The sequence below is a fragment of the Myotis lucifugus genome, unplaced genomic scaffold (assembly GCF_000147115.1).
Source record: "Myotis lucifugus unplaced genomic scaffold, Myoluc2.0 scaffold_169, whole genome shotgun sequence".
Classification (NCBI taxonomy): Eukaryota; Metazoa; Chordata; class Mammalia; order Chiroptera; family Vespertilionidae; genus Myotis; species Myotis lucifugus.
This window is the reverse complement of record NW_005871217.1, coordinates 759,056-775,212: the sequence shown is the minus strand read 5'-3', so window position 1 is coordinate 775,212 and position 16,157 is coordinate 759,056. Positions and strand designations below refer to the sequence as shown.

At 38.5% G+C, this 16,157-nt stretch overlaps 1 protein-coding gene across 12 annotated transcripts in view; it reads left to right on the top strand.

Moving 5' to 3' along the window:
- Window positions 1–16,157, top strand: part of PHF8 (PHD finger protein 8) — a 78,442-nt gene that overhangs the window by 56,766 nt on the left and 5,519 nt on the right. For 5 of the 12 annotated variants that reach the window (XR_002831049.1, XM_023759991.1, XM_023759992.1 and 2 more), the window contains 2 exons: window positions 5,134–5,229; window positions 13,679–13,788. Coding sequence is in view for 6 of the 12 variants with exons in the window: in XM_023759991.1 (XP_023615759.1) it covers window positions 5,134–5,229; window positions 13,679–13,788 (206 nt within the window). In the remaining 6 variants the exon portion in view is untranslated. Of the gene's footprint in view, window positions 1–5,133; window positions 5,230–5,844; window positions 6,628–13,678; window positions 13,789–14,785; window positions 14,894–16,157 lie in introns of those variants that run through there. The other 7 variants (XR_002831051.1, XR_002831053.1, XR_002831054.1 and 4 more) reach the window with 7 other exon arrangements.

The following is a 16,157-nucleotide window of genomic DNA, read 5'->3' as shown; positions in this document are numbered from 1 at the left end:
ATGGTGTCTCAGTTTGTTTTATGTTTATTGGCTCTTCTTTATTTCTTTTCTGTGAATTATCTATTCAGTCTTTTACCCATTTTTCTATTAGGATGTTTGTTTTTCTTATTGATTTGTGAGTTCTTTATTCTACATTTCTTGGAGTGTTTTTAATATGTTCTTGAAGTGTTGAAAAATATTTTCTTGTTGTCTGTTGCTTGTATTTTAATTTATTTATGGTATCCTTTAAGCATATAGAAGATTTCAGTTTTTACATAGTCATCTTTACCATTTTTTTGTATTTTATAGCTTGTGTAAGAAGACTTTCATATATTTTCACCTAAAACTTGTATAGAAGTTAAAATTTTAGCTCTTTTTCTGGAATCAAGTTTTGTGAATTGTGGGAGGTAAAAATGTAACTTATTTTTTTCCCCATATGGGTAGTCATTTGCCCCAATACCATTTGTTGGCTAGTTCATCATTATCCCCCTGATTTGAAGTTCCACTTTTGTCATAAACTGAATTCCCATGTAAATCTAGATATTTTTTTCTACTCTTTATTCCAAGTTCTGTTCCTTAATAGCTTTGTGACCTTTGGCAAGCTAGTTAGCCTCTCTGTACCTACCTCATATAGGTTGCTGTGGGGTTAAAATGAATTAATATACATAAAGCACTTAGAACATTGCCTAGCACGTGGTAAGTGCTGTGTAAGTGTTAGATATTATAATTATTCTGTTCCATAAAATCATTTTGTTTGTTCCTGTGGCAATAACACATAGATTAGTTACTATAGGTCTTGTGTCTTGTAAGGCAAATCCCTTCTGCAGAACTTGCTTTGCACCTGAGGAGACCACAGAAGCTCATCAAGCCCATCATCTCTGTTCTGAGCTGTGATTGGTCTTGGGGGCGTGCCAAGTTCCTTGGCCATCCATTCTACTTTCAGCAGATAGTTACATCCACCTACAGCCAAGACATCCAGAGCTGGTCTTACTGGTCCCCTCAGAACAAACAGCTCAGTCAGCCTCTGCTTTCCCATGCCCTCCCTGCTCCTGCTTTGCCCAGCAACACTAGAAAGGCAGTTTAACAAGGAGATACCAACCTACTTGTTCTTATTTTTCCAGAATTTCTAGGCCATTATTGAGCTTTTTCTATTCCAGATGGATTTTAGAATCAGCTTGTCAAATTTTATTAGGATTTTTTATTAGGATTGCGTAGTATTTGTGGATTAATTATGGAGACTGACATCTTTAATCAGAGACTTTTCTGCTACAATGGGATGCATGCAACCACTACCCCTCTCTGTTTCCTGAAAAACACCACATTCTGAAAATTTGTAAAATAATAGAGCTTGCAGGAAAAAGAGGGCTAAGGGCACACCCCTCAAAATCTCTTTGGCTTTGAAGCCAAAACACTGACCCAGATAATGACGATCCTAATACTAATCCTTGCTCAGTTAGAGCCCATTGGAATTTGCACCCAGCATCAGGGTCAGTGGATCTTTTGAAGCCTTAAACCCTGGGCTTGGACTTCTTTCTTCCAGGCGTAGGTTCTTGAGGGCATTTGCTTAAGGTACATACCAGCTTCATCAAATTAAAATGTGAGCCAGGGCCTAGTCTTCAGCAGTCTTTTTTTAAACACAGGGAAGTGTCTTCACTTCTTCATCTGCTCTCACAGCCATCCTTCTTTCCTACCAGAGCTTAATTTTGTAGAAAACAGAGCCACCACTTGCTCTTTTCTGATGGAAGGCACTATTGCATGATTTTTGTCACTTGTCTGTAGGTCATCTGTTGTTAGGGCTTTATCTGTAATTGTGAGAAAATTCACCACTGATTGACTATTTTAAAGTGTTTAGTGCATTCACAGTGTGGTACAACTACTACCCCTCTCTATTTACAGGACATTTTCTTTTTGATTGATTGATTGGTTGATTTTTAGTGAGAGAGAGAAATATTGATTTGTTGTTCCATTTATTTATGCATTCATTGGTTGCTTCTTGTATGTGCCCTGACTGGGGATCAAACCTATAACCTTAGCGTATTGGGATGGTGCTCTAATCACCTGAGCTACCTGGCCAGGGCCCAAGATATTTTCATCATCCCAGAAAACACCCTGTATTCATTAAGTAATTGTTCCCCATGTCCCTTTCCCTTTATTCCCTAGTAACCACTAACCTGCTTTCTGTCTATCAGTATTTACCTATTATGAATATATCATATAAAAGTAATCATATAATAAGTGACCTTCTGTGTCTGGCTTATTTAACTTAGCATAATGTTTTCAAGGTTCATCTAAGTTGTGGCATGAGTCAGCATTTTGTTCCTTTCTATGGCTGAATAGTATTCCATTGTATGGATATGCCACAATTTGATTATTTATTCATCTGCTGATGGACATTTGGATTTTTACCTTTTGGCTATTAATAATATTGCTAAAACACAATTGTGTGTATTTTTTTGTGTGGACATATGTTTTCATTTTTCTTGGGAAGATACCTAGGATAGACTTCCTAGGTCATATGGTAATTCTATATTTTACTCTTTGAAGAACCACCAAACTATTTTTTACAATGACTGCAATAGAATTGTCACCTTAGGTATATTGAGTTTTCTAATCTATATACATGGTATGTCCCTCCATATTTAGTTGTTTAAACATTTATTGCATCAGTTTTTTATAGTTTTCAGCATATAGACCTTGCACATGTTTTTTTTATCTTTATCCCTAAGCTCTGTATTCTTTGGTGATATTGGACATGGTATCTTTTTTAAACCTTGGTTCCCAATTGTTTATCGTGTGTGTGTGTGTGTGTGTGTGTGTGTGTGTGTGTATGATTGATTGATTTTTGTGTGTTTTCCTTATATCTTGAAAACTTGGTAAACTCAATCTAGTTGTTTTGGTGTATTCTTTTTTCTTTTGTATAGATTATCATGTCATGTGCCAGTAGGGGCAAATTTTTTTTATTATTGACACTATTACAGTTGTTCATTTCCCCCCTTTTGTCCCCCTCCACCTAGCCTCTGCTCAAGTAGGGACAGTTTTATTCCTTTTTTTCCAATCTGTATGTAATTTTTTCTTTTTGCCTTTTTGTTCTAGCTAGCATTTCAAACACAGTGTGGTAAGAAAGTGAACACCCTTGCCTTGTTCCCAATCTAAGAGGAAAGCATTCAGTCTTTGCACTATTATGATGTTAGCTATAGGTTATGAGGTTAAGAAAGTTCACTTCTATTCTTATTTTGCTGAGAGTATTTTTTTTCCTGAGAGTATGTTTTAATCTTTATTGTTGAGAGTATTACAGATGTCCCTCATCCACCCCCTTTGCCTCCCTCCACCTGGCTCCCACCCTACCCCAGGCCTTCCCCATATTATTGTCTGTGTCCATGGGCTATGCATATATGCATATAAGTTCTTTGGTTCATCTCTTCTTCCCCCCTTCCCTCTGAGATCTGGTAGTCTATTCTATGCATCCATGCCTCAGGACCTATTTTGTTCAATAGATTCCACATGTAAGTAAGATCATATGGTATTTGTCTTTCTCTAACTAGCTTATTTCACTTAGCATAATAATTTCCAGGTCCATCCATGCTGTCCCAAAGGGTAAGAGTGCCTTCTTTTTTTTTTTTTTTTAAATCCTCACCCAAGGATATTTTTCCATTGATTTTTAGAGAGTGGAAGGGAGGGGAAGAGACAGACAGAAAAACATCAGTGTGAGAGAGACACACATCGATTGGTTGCTTCCCATATGAGCCTGACCAGGGCCCAGTTGAGGCTGTAACTGAGGTACATGCCCTTGACCAGAATCGAACCCAGGACCCTTCAATTCACAGGCTGATGCTCTATCCACTGAGCCAAACCTGCCAGGACCATTTTTTATTTTTAGAGGAAACTCCATACTGTTTTCTACAGTGGCTGCACCAGTCTGCATTCCCACCAACGGTGCACTAGGGTTCCTTTTTCTCCATATCCTCTCCAGCACTTATTTGTTGACTTATTGATGATAGCTATTCTGACAGCTGTGAGTTGATACCTCATTGTTGTTTTAATTCGAATCTCTCTGGTGATTAGTGACTTTGAGTATCTTTTCATATGTCTACTAGAGGCCCGATGCACGAAATTTGTGCAAGGGGCTCGGCCCTTGCAGCCGCAGCTTCATCCAGAAGGTCAACCGGAAGGACGTCTGGAACGTCGTTTGGCTGTCCGGTCTAATTAGCATATTACGCTTTTATTATTATAGATTGGCCAACTCTTTGTTCTAGAAAGAGGTGGGAGACTGAATTTCTCTGATGAAGTAAAATTCTAGAGAAATTTGAAGCTAGTCATTAAGAGGAAGTTTTCAATCTCACTTTGCTTCTCTTTTAGGTTTAGCCACAGCAGCAGAGTTTGACCTCATCATAGGACTTTTATAGACCACTTTCCCCTTAAATTCTATAGGTGTTGCATGTGGATTGTAAGGGGAATGTGATAAAACTGGATGTTTGTGTGTATTTGTATAGTATGAGATGCTCTTATATGTGTGTTTTGATATCCAGAACATTCAGTTCCAGTAATCTTGTTCCTAATTCAGCCAAGTAGTCTTTTTGTTCCCTTTTTTTGTGTGAATAATGTGTATACCATTCTTTTTTCATTAATTCAACAAACACTTTCTGAGCACCTACTCTGCATTATGTTAGGCTCCCTTTGTTTGAAATCACACAGTACATTTCCCTGTCTTCCTGGTAAATTGGGGGTGACAGATTTACTAATTATCTCTTAAGCACTATATAATAAATAACTACAGTAAGGGTATGCACAGGATGCTATGAAGAGCTGTGAAGGCACCTGAATCAGATTACGAGAGTGAGGGAAGGCTTTAGGGAATGAAATCTAAAGCTGAATTTTGCAGGGTCAGTAAAGTATCTCATGAAATTACTCACTAAATTGATGGGTGAGTGAGTCAGAATTAGATGATCATTAGATGAATTAGACATTTGCAGCAGCGGTGCAAAGGTAGAAAGACATGAGAAGTATGTGGCTCATTCAGGGACTCCTGTAGTTGAATATGGATTAAGTAAAGGGTCCGCTTTTGGGGGCGTGGTAGGAGCTGAGTTGTAGGTATCCTTCTGTTTTCACCCTTGTGGATGAGATCTCAGTTTATCTTGCTTTTCCCTCTCACTACAGTTTACCCTTCCCTGGAATCTGATGATGACGACCCTGCTTTGAAATCTCGACCCAAGAAAAAGAAGAATTCAGATGATGCTCCATGGAGTCCTAAAGGTGACCTAGTGTTCTGTCCTTGAACTGTGTGGGGGTGGTTAGGGGACAAATAGGCTGGAGGTAGGTGGGATATTAATTATAGGAAGACATGATTCAGTCACTCATTTGTTTATTTAGCAAACTGTGCCTGTTGTGTGCCAGGTATTAGGTGTTGGAGCAAAAATGATCAGTTCGTGCACTCAGTTCAGCAAAGCCAGAGGTAATGGAGCACTTTGCTTCTGATATTATATGGCTTAAAATGAAATGAAGAAGACCTTGAACAGATTTTAGCAAGCAGTCTAAGGCTTCTGAGAATATTTTGCTACCATCGTCATAGCCCTTTGGTAATACTAATGTCAAAGGAGGGAAATTATGCTGACTATTGAGCTCTGCAAGGCCCGAATTGTCACCTGTACTCGCTGAGAGGCCATCTTTGAAAAAAGAAGATGATCATTGAGTTGGACATGGAATTTAGAGGATAATAAAAGAATTTTTTTTTAAAGAATTTTATTCATCTTATTGGCCGGGTGGTTTTCACATTGGAGGGTGTGTCAGTTAGCTTTTGCTGCTTATCCAGCTACCCAAAACGTAGTGGCTTAGAACAACAGCAGGTAATCATTTCTCATCATTCTCTAGATTGATCTGCTGTTCTGGACCAGCTTGACTGGGGCTGGATGATCTGCAGAGGTCTTCCTCAGGTGTCTGGGACCTAACTTGGGTTGGGCTGAGGCCTCTTTCTGTGTGGTCTTTCATTGATAAGTTTTTTTTTCACAAGGTAGCAAGCACGAGGGTATCCAGCATCGAGAGGACAAGCCCCAATGTGCAAAGTCTCTTCAAGTCTTGGCTTGTGTCATGTTTTCTATTGTTCCATTGACCAAAGCAAGTTACATGGCCAAGCCTTGATTCCAGGAGAAGTATATTCCATCTCCTGAAAGGGAGCTGCAAAATTCTCATGAATGCAAGGAGATGTGAGCAAATTGAGGTCTTTACTACAGCAGACCATCACAGAGGGTGCTGGCATCTCTGTACCTATGTTTCCCCAGTAAATAAAGGGCCTGCTCTCCTCACCCAGCCTTATTTGGGCCTGGTGTTTACTTTGCTTTGGGGGTGTGAAGTGGCAAGGCAGCCCTGGAAAGTGTTCTCTTAGTGCATCAATCAGCAAGTATTTCTTTTTTCTTTCCTCAGGCCTATTTTCTGATTTTATTTTCCCCTATAGCTTCTGACTTATGAGCATAATAGAAAATTTGGAAACTACAGAACATAGAGAAAAGTATAAAAAGAAACCACTCATGATTCTTCCACCCAGAAGCAACCACTATTAATGTGTTGATATATTTCCTTCTAGTCTTTTTTCTTGTACATTTTTCTTTTTATGATTGAAATCATATTATATATAAAATCATATATCCTACTTTAAAATTATTTTGTCCTTTATTCAAAATAATGTGTATATCTGGTAGCAAATCAAATAATAGAGGAGTTTAGGATGAAATGCAGTCGTCTTCTTCCTGTTTTTCCCGCCTACAATCCCATGCCTGTGAGGGCCTCATAGTTTTCATTTTTGTTGTGGTTACCTTCAAAACTCAATATTATAGAGTTTATAACATAATTTCTTGATTTATTAACTTAACCTGTTTCTCCTTCCATCAGTATCTGACAATCTCTCTTGATTATCCACTCTCTAAGATATAGACATTACGGCTGCTTTTTTTTTTTTTAACAACTGCTTTTAAAAAATATATTTTTTATTGATTTCAGAGAGGAAGGACAAGGGAGAAAGAGAAACATAAATGATAAGAATCATTGATTGGCTGCCTTCTGCATGCCCCCCACTGGGGATCGAGCCTGCAACCTGGGCATATGCCCTAACCAGGAATCAATCCACGACCTCCTGGTTCATAGGCCGACACTCAACCACTGACCAACACTGGCTGGGCTGTCTGCTACTTTTTCCTTCCTTCCTCCAACCTTCTATGAGCCACATTTTTTCATTTACATTGTCAAGGTTTTTTACATTGTCTTGAGAATGATAACCCTACATTGACTAGAAGTTGAGTGTAAAAGTTTAAAGCCAATGAATATATCTGGTCTTTTAAGTTAACATTATATCTTAAGCACATCCCTATGCCATCATTTATAAATAATATATTAGTGGTTACAAAGCATTCTATTTCATTGATATATCTAATTTACCTAACTTCTCCTTTGATGTGGGGCATTTAGCTTAGTCCCAAGTTTTCACAATTAGTGATAACATTTGGGGTGAACATCTTTTTATGTGTTTGTATCTCTGATTATTTACTTAGGATGGATCTCCATGAGACTAGATGGGCCAAAGAAAAAAAATGTAGTTGTATACAGTGAAAAGTTCCTCCAGTCCCTGTTCCACAGCTTTTCAATTTCTCATCTGGAGTCAGCTACTGTTACCAGTTTCATGTTTATTCTTTCAGAGGTAGTTTATGCATATACGAGCAAACACATATATATTTCCCCCCTCTTTTTTCCCCACTCAATTGGAAGCATACATTATGCACTGTCATGTGCCTTTCTCACTTAATAATTACATCTTAGAGACTGTTTACACACCCACAAGCAATGCATGAGAGTGCTTATTTCACTACACCCTTGCCAATACAATTTGTTAATATGAGTGTTTAAAAGCTCTTTGTATGTATTGCCAAATTGCTTTTCAGAAAGGTTGTACTAGTGTACACTCTCACCAGCCATGTGTGAGGATATTGTTTATAAATCTTTACAGGTATTGAGCATATCAGTTAGGAATAGTATTTGTCTGTGAGTAACAGTAACCTATCAGGCATCCTTAGTGAATGCTTATCCCCTAAGGGTCACAAGATGGCTGCTTTACCTCTGCAGAGGTCTCTGAGTTACAGTTTTATGAGTTACAGTTTTGTGGGGGTTTTTTTACAGTCTTTTTTTTTATAACATCTTTGCTGAAATTATGTCACATGGCCAAGATTATCTGTCAGACAGGCCAGGAAATGTAGTCTTTAGCTAGGTACATTTCTGTCCCACAGAGTCATGTGTTTTGTCATAAAGCAAGGAAGGGTCCAGCCCCTGTTGCTCACTGGTTGAGCATTGACCTATGAACCAGGAGGTCACGGTTTGATTCCTGGTCAGGGCACATGCCTGACTTGCGAGCTTGATCCCCAATAGGAGGCATGCAGGAGGCAGCTGATCAATAATTATCTCTCATCATTGATGTTTCTATTCCTCTCTCCCTCTCCCTGCTATCAATAAAAACATTTTTTTAAAAAAAAAGAAAGCAAGAAAGGGAAAATGGTACTGGGTTGAGAACTAGCAGTCTCCACCATGATATTTTTTTGATCTTTGGTAATTTACAAGCAAACAACAGTATCTTACTAATTTTTATTTCCTTGATGTTCATAGTAGCATAAGAATTTTTTCTTTTGTAAATTTTTTATATATATATTTTTATTGATTTTTTACAGAGAAGAAGGGAGAGGGACAGAGAGTTAGAAACATCGATGAGAGAGATCGATCAGCTGCCTCCTGCACACCCCCCACTGGGGATGTGCCCGCAACCAAGGTACATGCCCTTGACCGGAATCGAACCTGGGACCCCTGAGTCCACAGGCCGACGCTCCATCCACTGAGCCAAACCGGTTCGGCTCTTTTGTAAATTTTATTTCTGACCTTAGCCCATTTATCCATGTATGTCTCCAGGCTTTTCAAATTGCCCTTTTTATATAGTAAGGAAATAGTTATTTTTTGTATACATATGTAATTTTGTTTGTGGTACTTTCCCCTCATTCTACATAAAAAAAACTGAATATTTCTATATAAAAAGTTGATCTTATCCATTGTTTCCCTATTCAGACAGCAGATAATGAACACCTCTGTAGTTTTAATTTAAATGTATACATATATGCATGTATATTTCTGTAAATAGAAAGCTAATTTTTATCATATTTTCAAAGTGGATTCTTAATCCCAAAAGACTGAGGCATTCTACCAAGGGTATTCCTCTTATACCCATCATCACTGCTATTAGCATTGTTCTAGAAGTTCTAGACAGCATAATTAGGAATGAAGCAGAAATAACCCTAACTATTGGAAATTAAGAGGTCAAATTATCATGCTATGAGGCTCCCTGGCGGTAGGAACCTTACTAGTATTTATTTTAGTCCTTTATTATATCTATAGCATCTTGTACAGTGCCTGGCACATGTGAGATGTTTAATAAGTATTTGACAAGTGAAAGAAATAATATGATTGTATAATTAGGAAATGCAAGAGAATCAACTGTAAAACCGTTAAAACTAATATAAGAATTCAATACATTGGGTAATTACTGAATGTAAACCAGATATCAAAAAAAAACAAGAATTGTTATATATCATTAATAAAACCATAATCCACTGAGAAAAAATATTCTATTGGTAATAAAATTGTATAAATTACCAAAGAATAATTTTAAGATTCTATGTGGAACCTACATGAACTTTACTGAGGAACATATAAGAAGTTATGAATAAATAAAGGTGTACCATTTGCCTGGTTACAAAGACTGAGTATTTTAAAAGGTCGTTAATTAGCCCTAACCGGTTTGGCTCAGTGGATAGAGCGTCGGCCTGTGGACTGAAGGGTCCTGGGTTCGATTCTGGTCAAGGACATGTACCTTGGTTGCGGGCACATCCCCAGTAGGGGGTGTGCAGGAGGCGACTCATTGATGTTTCTCTCTCATCCATGTTTCTGCCTCTCCCTTCCTCTCTGTAAAAAATCAATAAAGTATATTTTAAAAAAAATTAAAAATAAATAAATAAAAGGTCATTAATTAAATGTATATGTTTAACACTATCTCAGATCAAAATCCTAATGGAATTTAGTGGTGAACTCATTCTGAAATTAATTTAAAAGAGTAAACAGGTATGATTAGTTTAAAGCATTTTGAAATTAAAAAGTAAATGAAAAGGAATTAGTCTTATAAGATTTAAATATGCTACAGTGCTGCAATAATCAAGTTACTGTGGTTCAAGAACTAGAATAATTAGTAAATATTTTTCCTTTTTTATGTTTAAAATGTTTTATTGTGAAAAATTTTAAATATACACAAAATTAGAAAGGTTAGTATGATGGGCACCCAAAGATTTATCTCCCATATTTAATGATGAACATTTTGCTCTATTTGCACATCCTTTTTTTAAGGCATTTTAGTGAAGTTTTGAGATATCCTAAGTGTATATTTTCTTGCTGTTCTTTTAATTATCCTATCCATTATTGAAAGTGGTGGGAATTGAAGTCTCCAACTGTTGTTTAATTATGTTTCTCCCTTCAATTCAGTCAGTTTTTGCTTCATGTATTTTGGGACTCCTTTGTTAGGTGCACATATGTTTATAACTTATATCTTATTGATAGATTGACCCTTTTTTCATTATAAAATGTTCCTTCTAGGGAGAGAGAGAAACATCAGTGATGAGAGAGAATCATCGATCGGCTGCCTCCTGCACGCCCCACACTGGGGATCGAGCCCACAACCCAGGCATGTCCTTGACCAGAATCGAACCCAGGACCCCCGAGTTCACAGGCTGATTCTCTATCCACTGAGCCAAACTGGCCAGGGCATACTTTTAATTCTTTATACATGGTCTACATTATGTCTTTGAAGATGCTTTGAATAGCTGGTATAAAGTCCTTGTCTAGTAAATCCAACTTTCTTTAGGAAATCAGGTACAGTGTTTATTTGTTACTTATTTTCCTGTGTATGTCTACTCTTTCTTATTTCTTCGCATATCTTGTAATTTTTTTGTTGAAATCTGAACTTTTCAATAATGTGGCAACTCTGGAAATCAGATATGCCCCATTCTACTTTCCAGGATTTGTTTTGTTGCTACTTGTAGTTTGTTTGTTTATAGCATTGGTTCAGAAAAGTCATTAAAGTATGTATTCTTTTTATTCAGTATATGCTACTGAAGTCTCTACTCATTTAGCTTAGTGGTCATTTAATGATTGGGCATTGATTTCCTTAAATGCCTGGAGTCAGTAAGTCTCCCAGTGCTAGATAAAGGGGCACTATGTGTCTTCAACATCAGGCAGGCAGTTTACAACTTTCCTAAGGCTTCACTTCCTGCTTTTTAGAGCCTCAGCGTCAGCCACAGTGAGTGCTTAGGGCCTTCTCAAGTTTTTCCTGATCATACGCTATGAATGCTTATGGCCTTCTAGATTCCCAAAAATGTGTGGGAGCTTTTTAAATCCCCAGTGGATAGCTCATTGCTCAGCTTTTCTTTTTAAGCCTTTGGGTTAGTCTTGTTTGCCACAACTATTATCCATCCTCTTAAGGGCTGTGACATTAAGCACTTTCCTTTAAATACTGGTGATAAATACCCCCTGGGGAGAAGCTTTAGAGCACTAGGCTTTCAAAGAAAGCTCCAGCTCCTTTATGTTCCCAGTATTACTGGGAATGTAAGCTTTTATCTTTCGAGGCTACTTCTGAGCTGAGGAGTCTTGGATGGGTCTAGGACAAGTTAAAATGCCACAAAGCTCACTGCCCTCATTAAGATTTAGCACTTTTTCTTTTTATGTGTGTTTGTTTAAATTTTATTTTTCAATTACAGTTTACAATCAGTATTATTTTGTATTAGGTTCAAGTGTACAGCATAGGGGGTTAGACAATCATAAACTTTACAAAGTGTTCCCCCCCCATACTTCAAGTACCCACCTAGCACCATACAGAGTTATTACAGTATTATTGTCTATATTTCCTGTGCTGTATTTAAATCCCTGCAACTATTTCATGACTAAAGATCTGTAATTCTTCATCCCTTCACCCTTTTCACCCAACCTTCTTCCCCTCTGGCAACTGTCAGTTTGTTATCTGTATCTATGAGTCTGTTTCTATATTTTATTTATTTATTTTATTATAATTTTAAATTATATTTTTATTGATTTCAGAGAGGAAGGGAGAAGGAAAGAGAGATAGAGACATCAATGATAAGAGAGAATCATTGATTGGCTGCCTCCTACACGGCTCACACTGGGATCAAGCCCGCAACCCCGGCATTGACCAGAATTGAATCTGGGACCTTTCAGTCTGCAGGCCAACGCTCTATCCACTGAGCCAAGCTGGCTCGGGCTGTTTCTATATTTTAAAAATATATTTTATTGATTTTTTACAGCGAGGAAGGGAGAGGGATAGAGAGAAACATCGATGAGAGAGGAACATCAATCAGCTGCCTCCTGCACACCCCCCACTGGGGATATGCCTGCAACCAAGGTATATGCCCTTGACTGGAATCGAACCTGGGACCCTTCAGTCTGCAGGCCGACGCTCTATCCACTGAGCCAAACCAGTCAGGGCTGTTTCTATATTTTAAATAGTTTTATTGGTTTCAGAGAGGAAGGGAGAAGGAGAGAGAGAGAGAGAAACATCAATGTAAGAGAATCATTGATCGGCTGCCTCCTGCATGTTCCCTACTTCTCAGATGTTACTGTAAATTTCCTATTGCATTGCATCAGGAGATCCATGAAGTTGTCTGTCTCCCTATTAGTGACAATAAGATTAATACCGAGTCAAGGGGGTGATTTCCTGACATCACCCTTGTAAAGTTGTGGGGTTTTTTTCTTCTTGAGACTAGCAAATAACATGTGAGGTAATACTCTGGTGCTGTGTGAATATCCAGTGCCCTAGAATCAGTTGTTTCATTAGGGCTTGCAAACCTGTGATTTCCTAATTCTGTCATTCATTCTGCATTTATCAGCTGGCATTCTTCTGTAAAGAGCTTTCCTCGTCATCTGATGCTGTTTGGTTATACTGGAATACAATTCCTATGTAAAATGTGAGATGAGTATTTTTTGATTCAAGATTGTTCATTATAAAAGGGTTGTACAAGAAGCTGATCTCCAGTAGCTCATAGCTTGGCTGAGTGGACAAAATAACACACATCAACATTAGGGAACAAGACAAGATGGTGAAATTAATATATTAAGGGACATGTACATATTTTAAGTTCAGGGGAAAGGAGCCAGAAAGTTACTAGAGGCTTGCATAGTAGGTTGGTTTTGGCTTACCTTTGAAGGTTTTGAAGATGTGGACAAAAGGGAAGAGGGTACTCCAGGCAGTGTGGATGATAAGGAAGAAGGCACAGGGAGAGAAGATGAGCTGTACATATTCTGAAGGTGTAATGAGGAAGCCATTTTGTCTGGAGAATCTGAGAATATGGGTGCAGAAATAAGGTTGGTGTGGTAGGTAGGCCTGGAGCAGAAGATGTACAACCTTAACTGCCAATTTAAGGAGATTAACTTTTATCCTTTAATAAGTATGTGCTCTGTGTACTTTAGGCATCTGTGAGTTATTTTCTTACATGATGGGAAGCAAAATCTGGCTTTGTTAAAGCCAGAAGTACAAAGACCAGTGTGATCATCTTTGGGGAGCTCAGAGGTAGGGGATATGGTTAGCATTCAGATAAATGTCTTCATCCTCTTTCCTCTGCAGCCCGTGTGACCCCAACTCTGCCAAAGCAGGATCGTCCTGTGCGGGAGGGGACCCGGGTAGCTTCCATTGAGACAGGTTTGGCTGCAGCAGCTGCAAAGCTGGCCCAGCAGGTAGGTGCTGACACTCAAGCAATGGCCCTCCTATGATCCTAGTTTCACTTAGAGCCTCAAAGCTCAGACCTTCAAGCTGATAGGCTCCCACTGTTGTCTCACTGGGGAGTGGGAATTCTTTGATCTTTACCCATGACTGTATTCTAGTCCCTCCTGTATCCTTCCCATCCCAGCTCAATGAGAAGCTCATTGCACATGTTACACAGTTGACATGAAAGAAAATAGGGGACCAGAGAAAAGCCCTTGCTTTTCTGGGTATGTAAAAACCTCTCAGATGGGAAGGACCAGGTCTGTCCTTGAGTAAGAACATTTGCCTTCACATGAAATTCCAAGGAGGTGACTCAATTGAGTATACTCAAGTTCTTAGCCATTTACCAGTACAGCAATTTGCTTTTTTTTTCTTGTCCTCTATATCAAAAATTGAATCTTTTAAAAAATTTTAAAAAATACATTTTTAATTGATTTCAGAGAGGAAGGGAGAGGGAGAGAGAGAGAAACATTAATGATGAGAGAATCATTGATTGGCTTCTTCCTGCACACCCCACACTGGGGATCAAGCCCCCAGCCTGGGCATGTGCTCTGACCGGGAATCGAACTGTGAACTTATAGTTCATAGGTGAGTGCTCAACCACTGAGCCACGCCGGCCAGGCCCAAAAATTGGATCTTAATCTTGTCCCCTTGCTTCCCAAGAAAACATCACCCACTAATTTTTGTTTTAAAGGATCACTTCACTACAATCAAATTGACCTTTAAGCATGTTAAAGTTTACAAAGTTGTTTAATATGTATAATGTGCTCAGCAACCATCGGAGTAGTTAGAGGGGAATCTTATGTTTATCTCCTTATCGACATCCCGCTAATGCCTCGTGCCACTTCCTGTAGCTTAGAACATTTATTATTGAGCATCTGTTTTATGTTAGGTGCTGCATTTGTACAGTGTCTCATGTAATCTTCCCAGTACCCCTTTTCAAAAGGTTATATTTTCATCATTTTACAGGTGAAGAAAATGAGGCTGTCTTTAAGTGACTAGTCCAGGATAATACAGCCAGTAAATGGAGGAGACAAGATGCAAACTCATATCCTCTAACTTTCATTTAAATAAAAATGAAATTGTTATTTAAATTGCTATTTAAATCAAATGAAATTGTTAAGTATTTATATATTTAAGTAATTATACCCTATTTAAATAAAATTTAATAGAATTATGTTTTTAATATGATGGCTGATGGCACGTTGGAGTTGCTTGCAAGTGTTTTGATGGTTATTGTTGGGAGCCAGGAGACCACGCAGGCCAGGTGGCTCTTCTTTGATCAGAACTTTTCTCTGTAATGTATATCCTAGTGCCATGTAAAATGTAATTGAAAAGAAAAGGAATTATGCTTTAAATAAACAGATAAGTTCATTAAAAGTGTGAAAACTACTCTTAGTACTTTTTAAGGAGCTTATTTCTATTTCGGTTATCAGGGATGGCCTTAAAGAAGAGGTTTTGAAATTGGGGAGGGGTTTTGCAGACTAAGCATTTGGAGGACACAGGGAGGCATTCCAGAAGAGAACTTGATACACATACAAGGCCCTCTTGATCTGGTGGTCTCTGGTCACCTCTTCTCCCTGAGTTCCTGCTGGCCCCTCATGCAGGCCCTTTATACCAGCCACACTGTTGCATTGTGGTACTCATAGTTCACTCAGTGTATCAGATGCCTCTGTGCCTTTGCACAAGCTATTCCCTCTGCCCATTGGGAATCACACCGTCTTCTGAGATGCTTTACCTAATACCCCTTCACACCACCTACCACCAATTTATTTCAGTATCCTTCTGTGCTTTCATAGCATCCTCCCAGGGTACTTATAAGTATAATTTTCTGTGGCTTATTAAACTATAAGGGCCTCAAGGGTGGGGATATATCTAATTTAACTTTGTATCCCCACTGTGTTAAACATGTGTTTATTCAGTGTTGAGTGAGTGAATGAATGAATGAGCAGATCTTTTTGGATTGGAGGACTCATGTTGAGGAATGGGGTAAGATAAATGGAAGTTAAAAAATGGATTCCAGCCCTAGCTGCTTTGGCTCAGTGGATAAAGCTATGGCCCGTGGACTGAAGAGTCTTGGGTTCGATTCCGGTAAAGGACACGTACCTCGGTTGCAGGCTGGATCCCCCAGGGCCACGTGCAGGAGGCAAGCAATCAATGTGTCTCTCTCACATCGATGTTTTTCTCTCTCTGTGTCTCTCCCCCTCCTTTCCACTCTCTCTAAAAATCAATGGAAAAAGTATCCTCGGGTGAGGATTAAGAAAAATAAATATAATGGATCTGGAGCCAGCCTGCCTAAGTTTGAATCCTCTATCGCTGAGCAAATTACTTAATTACCTGT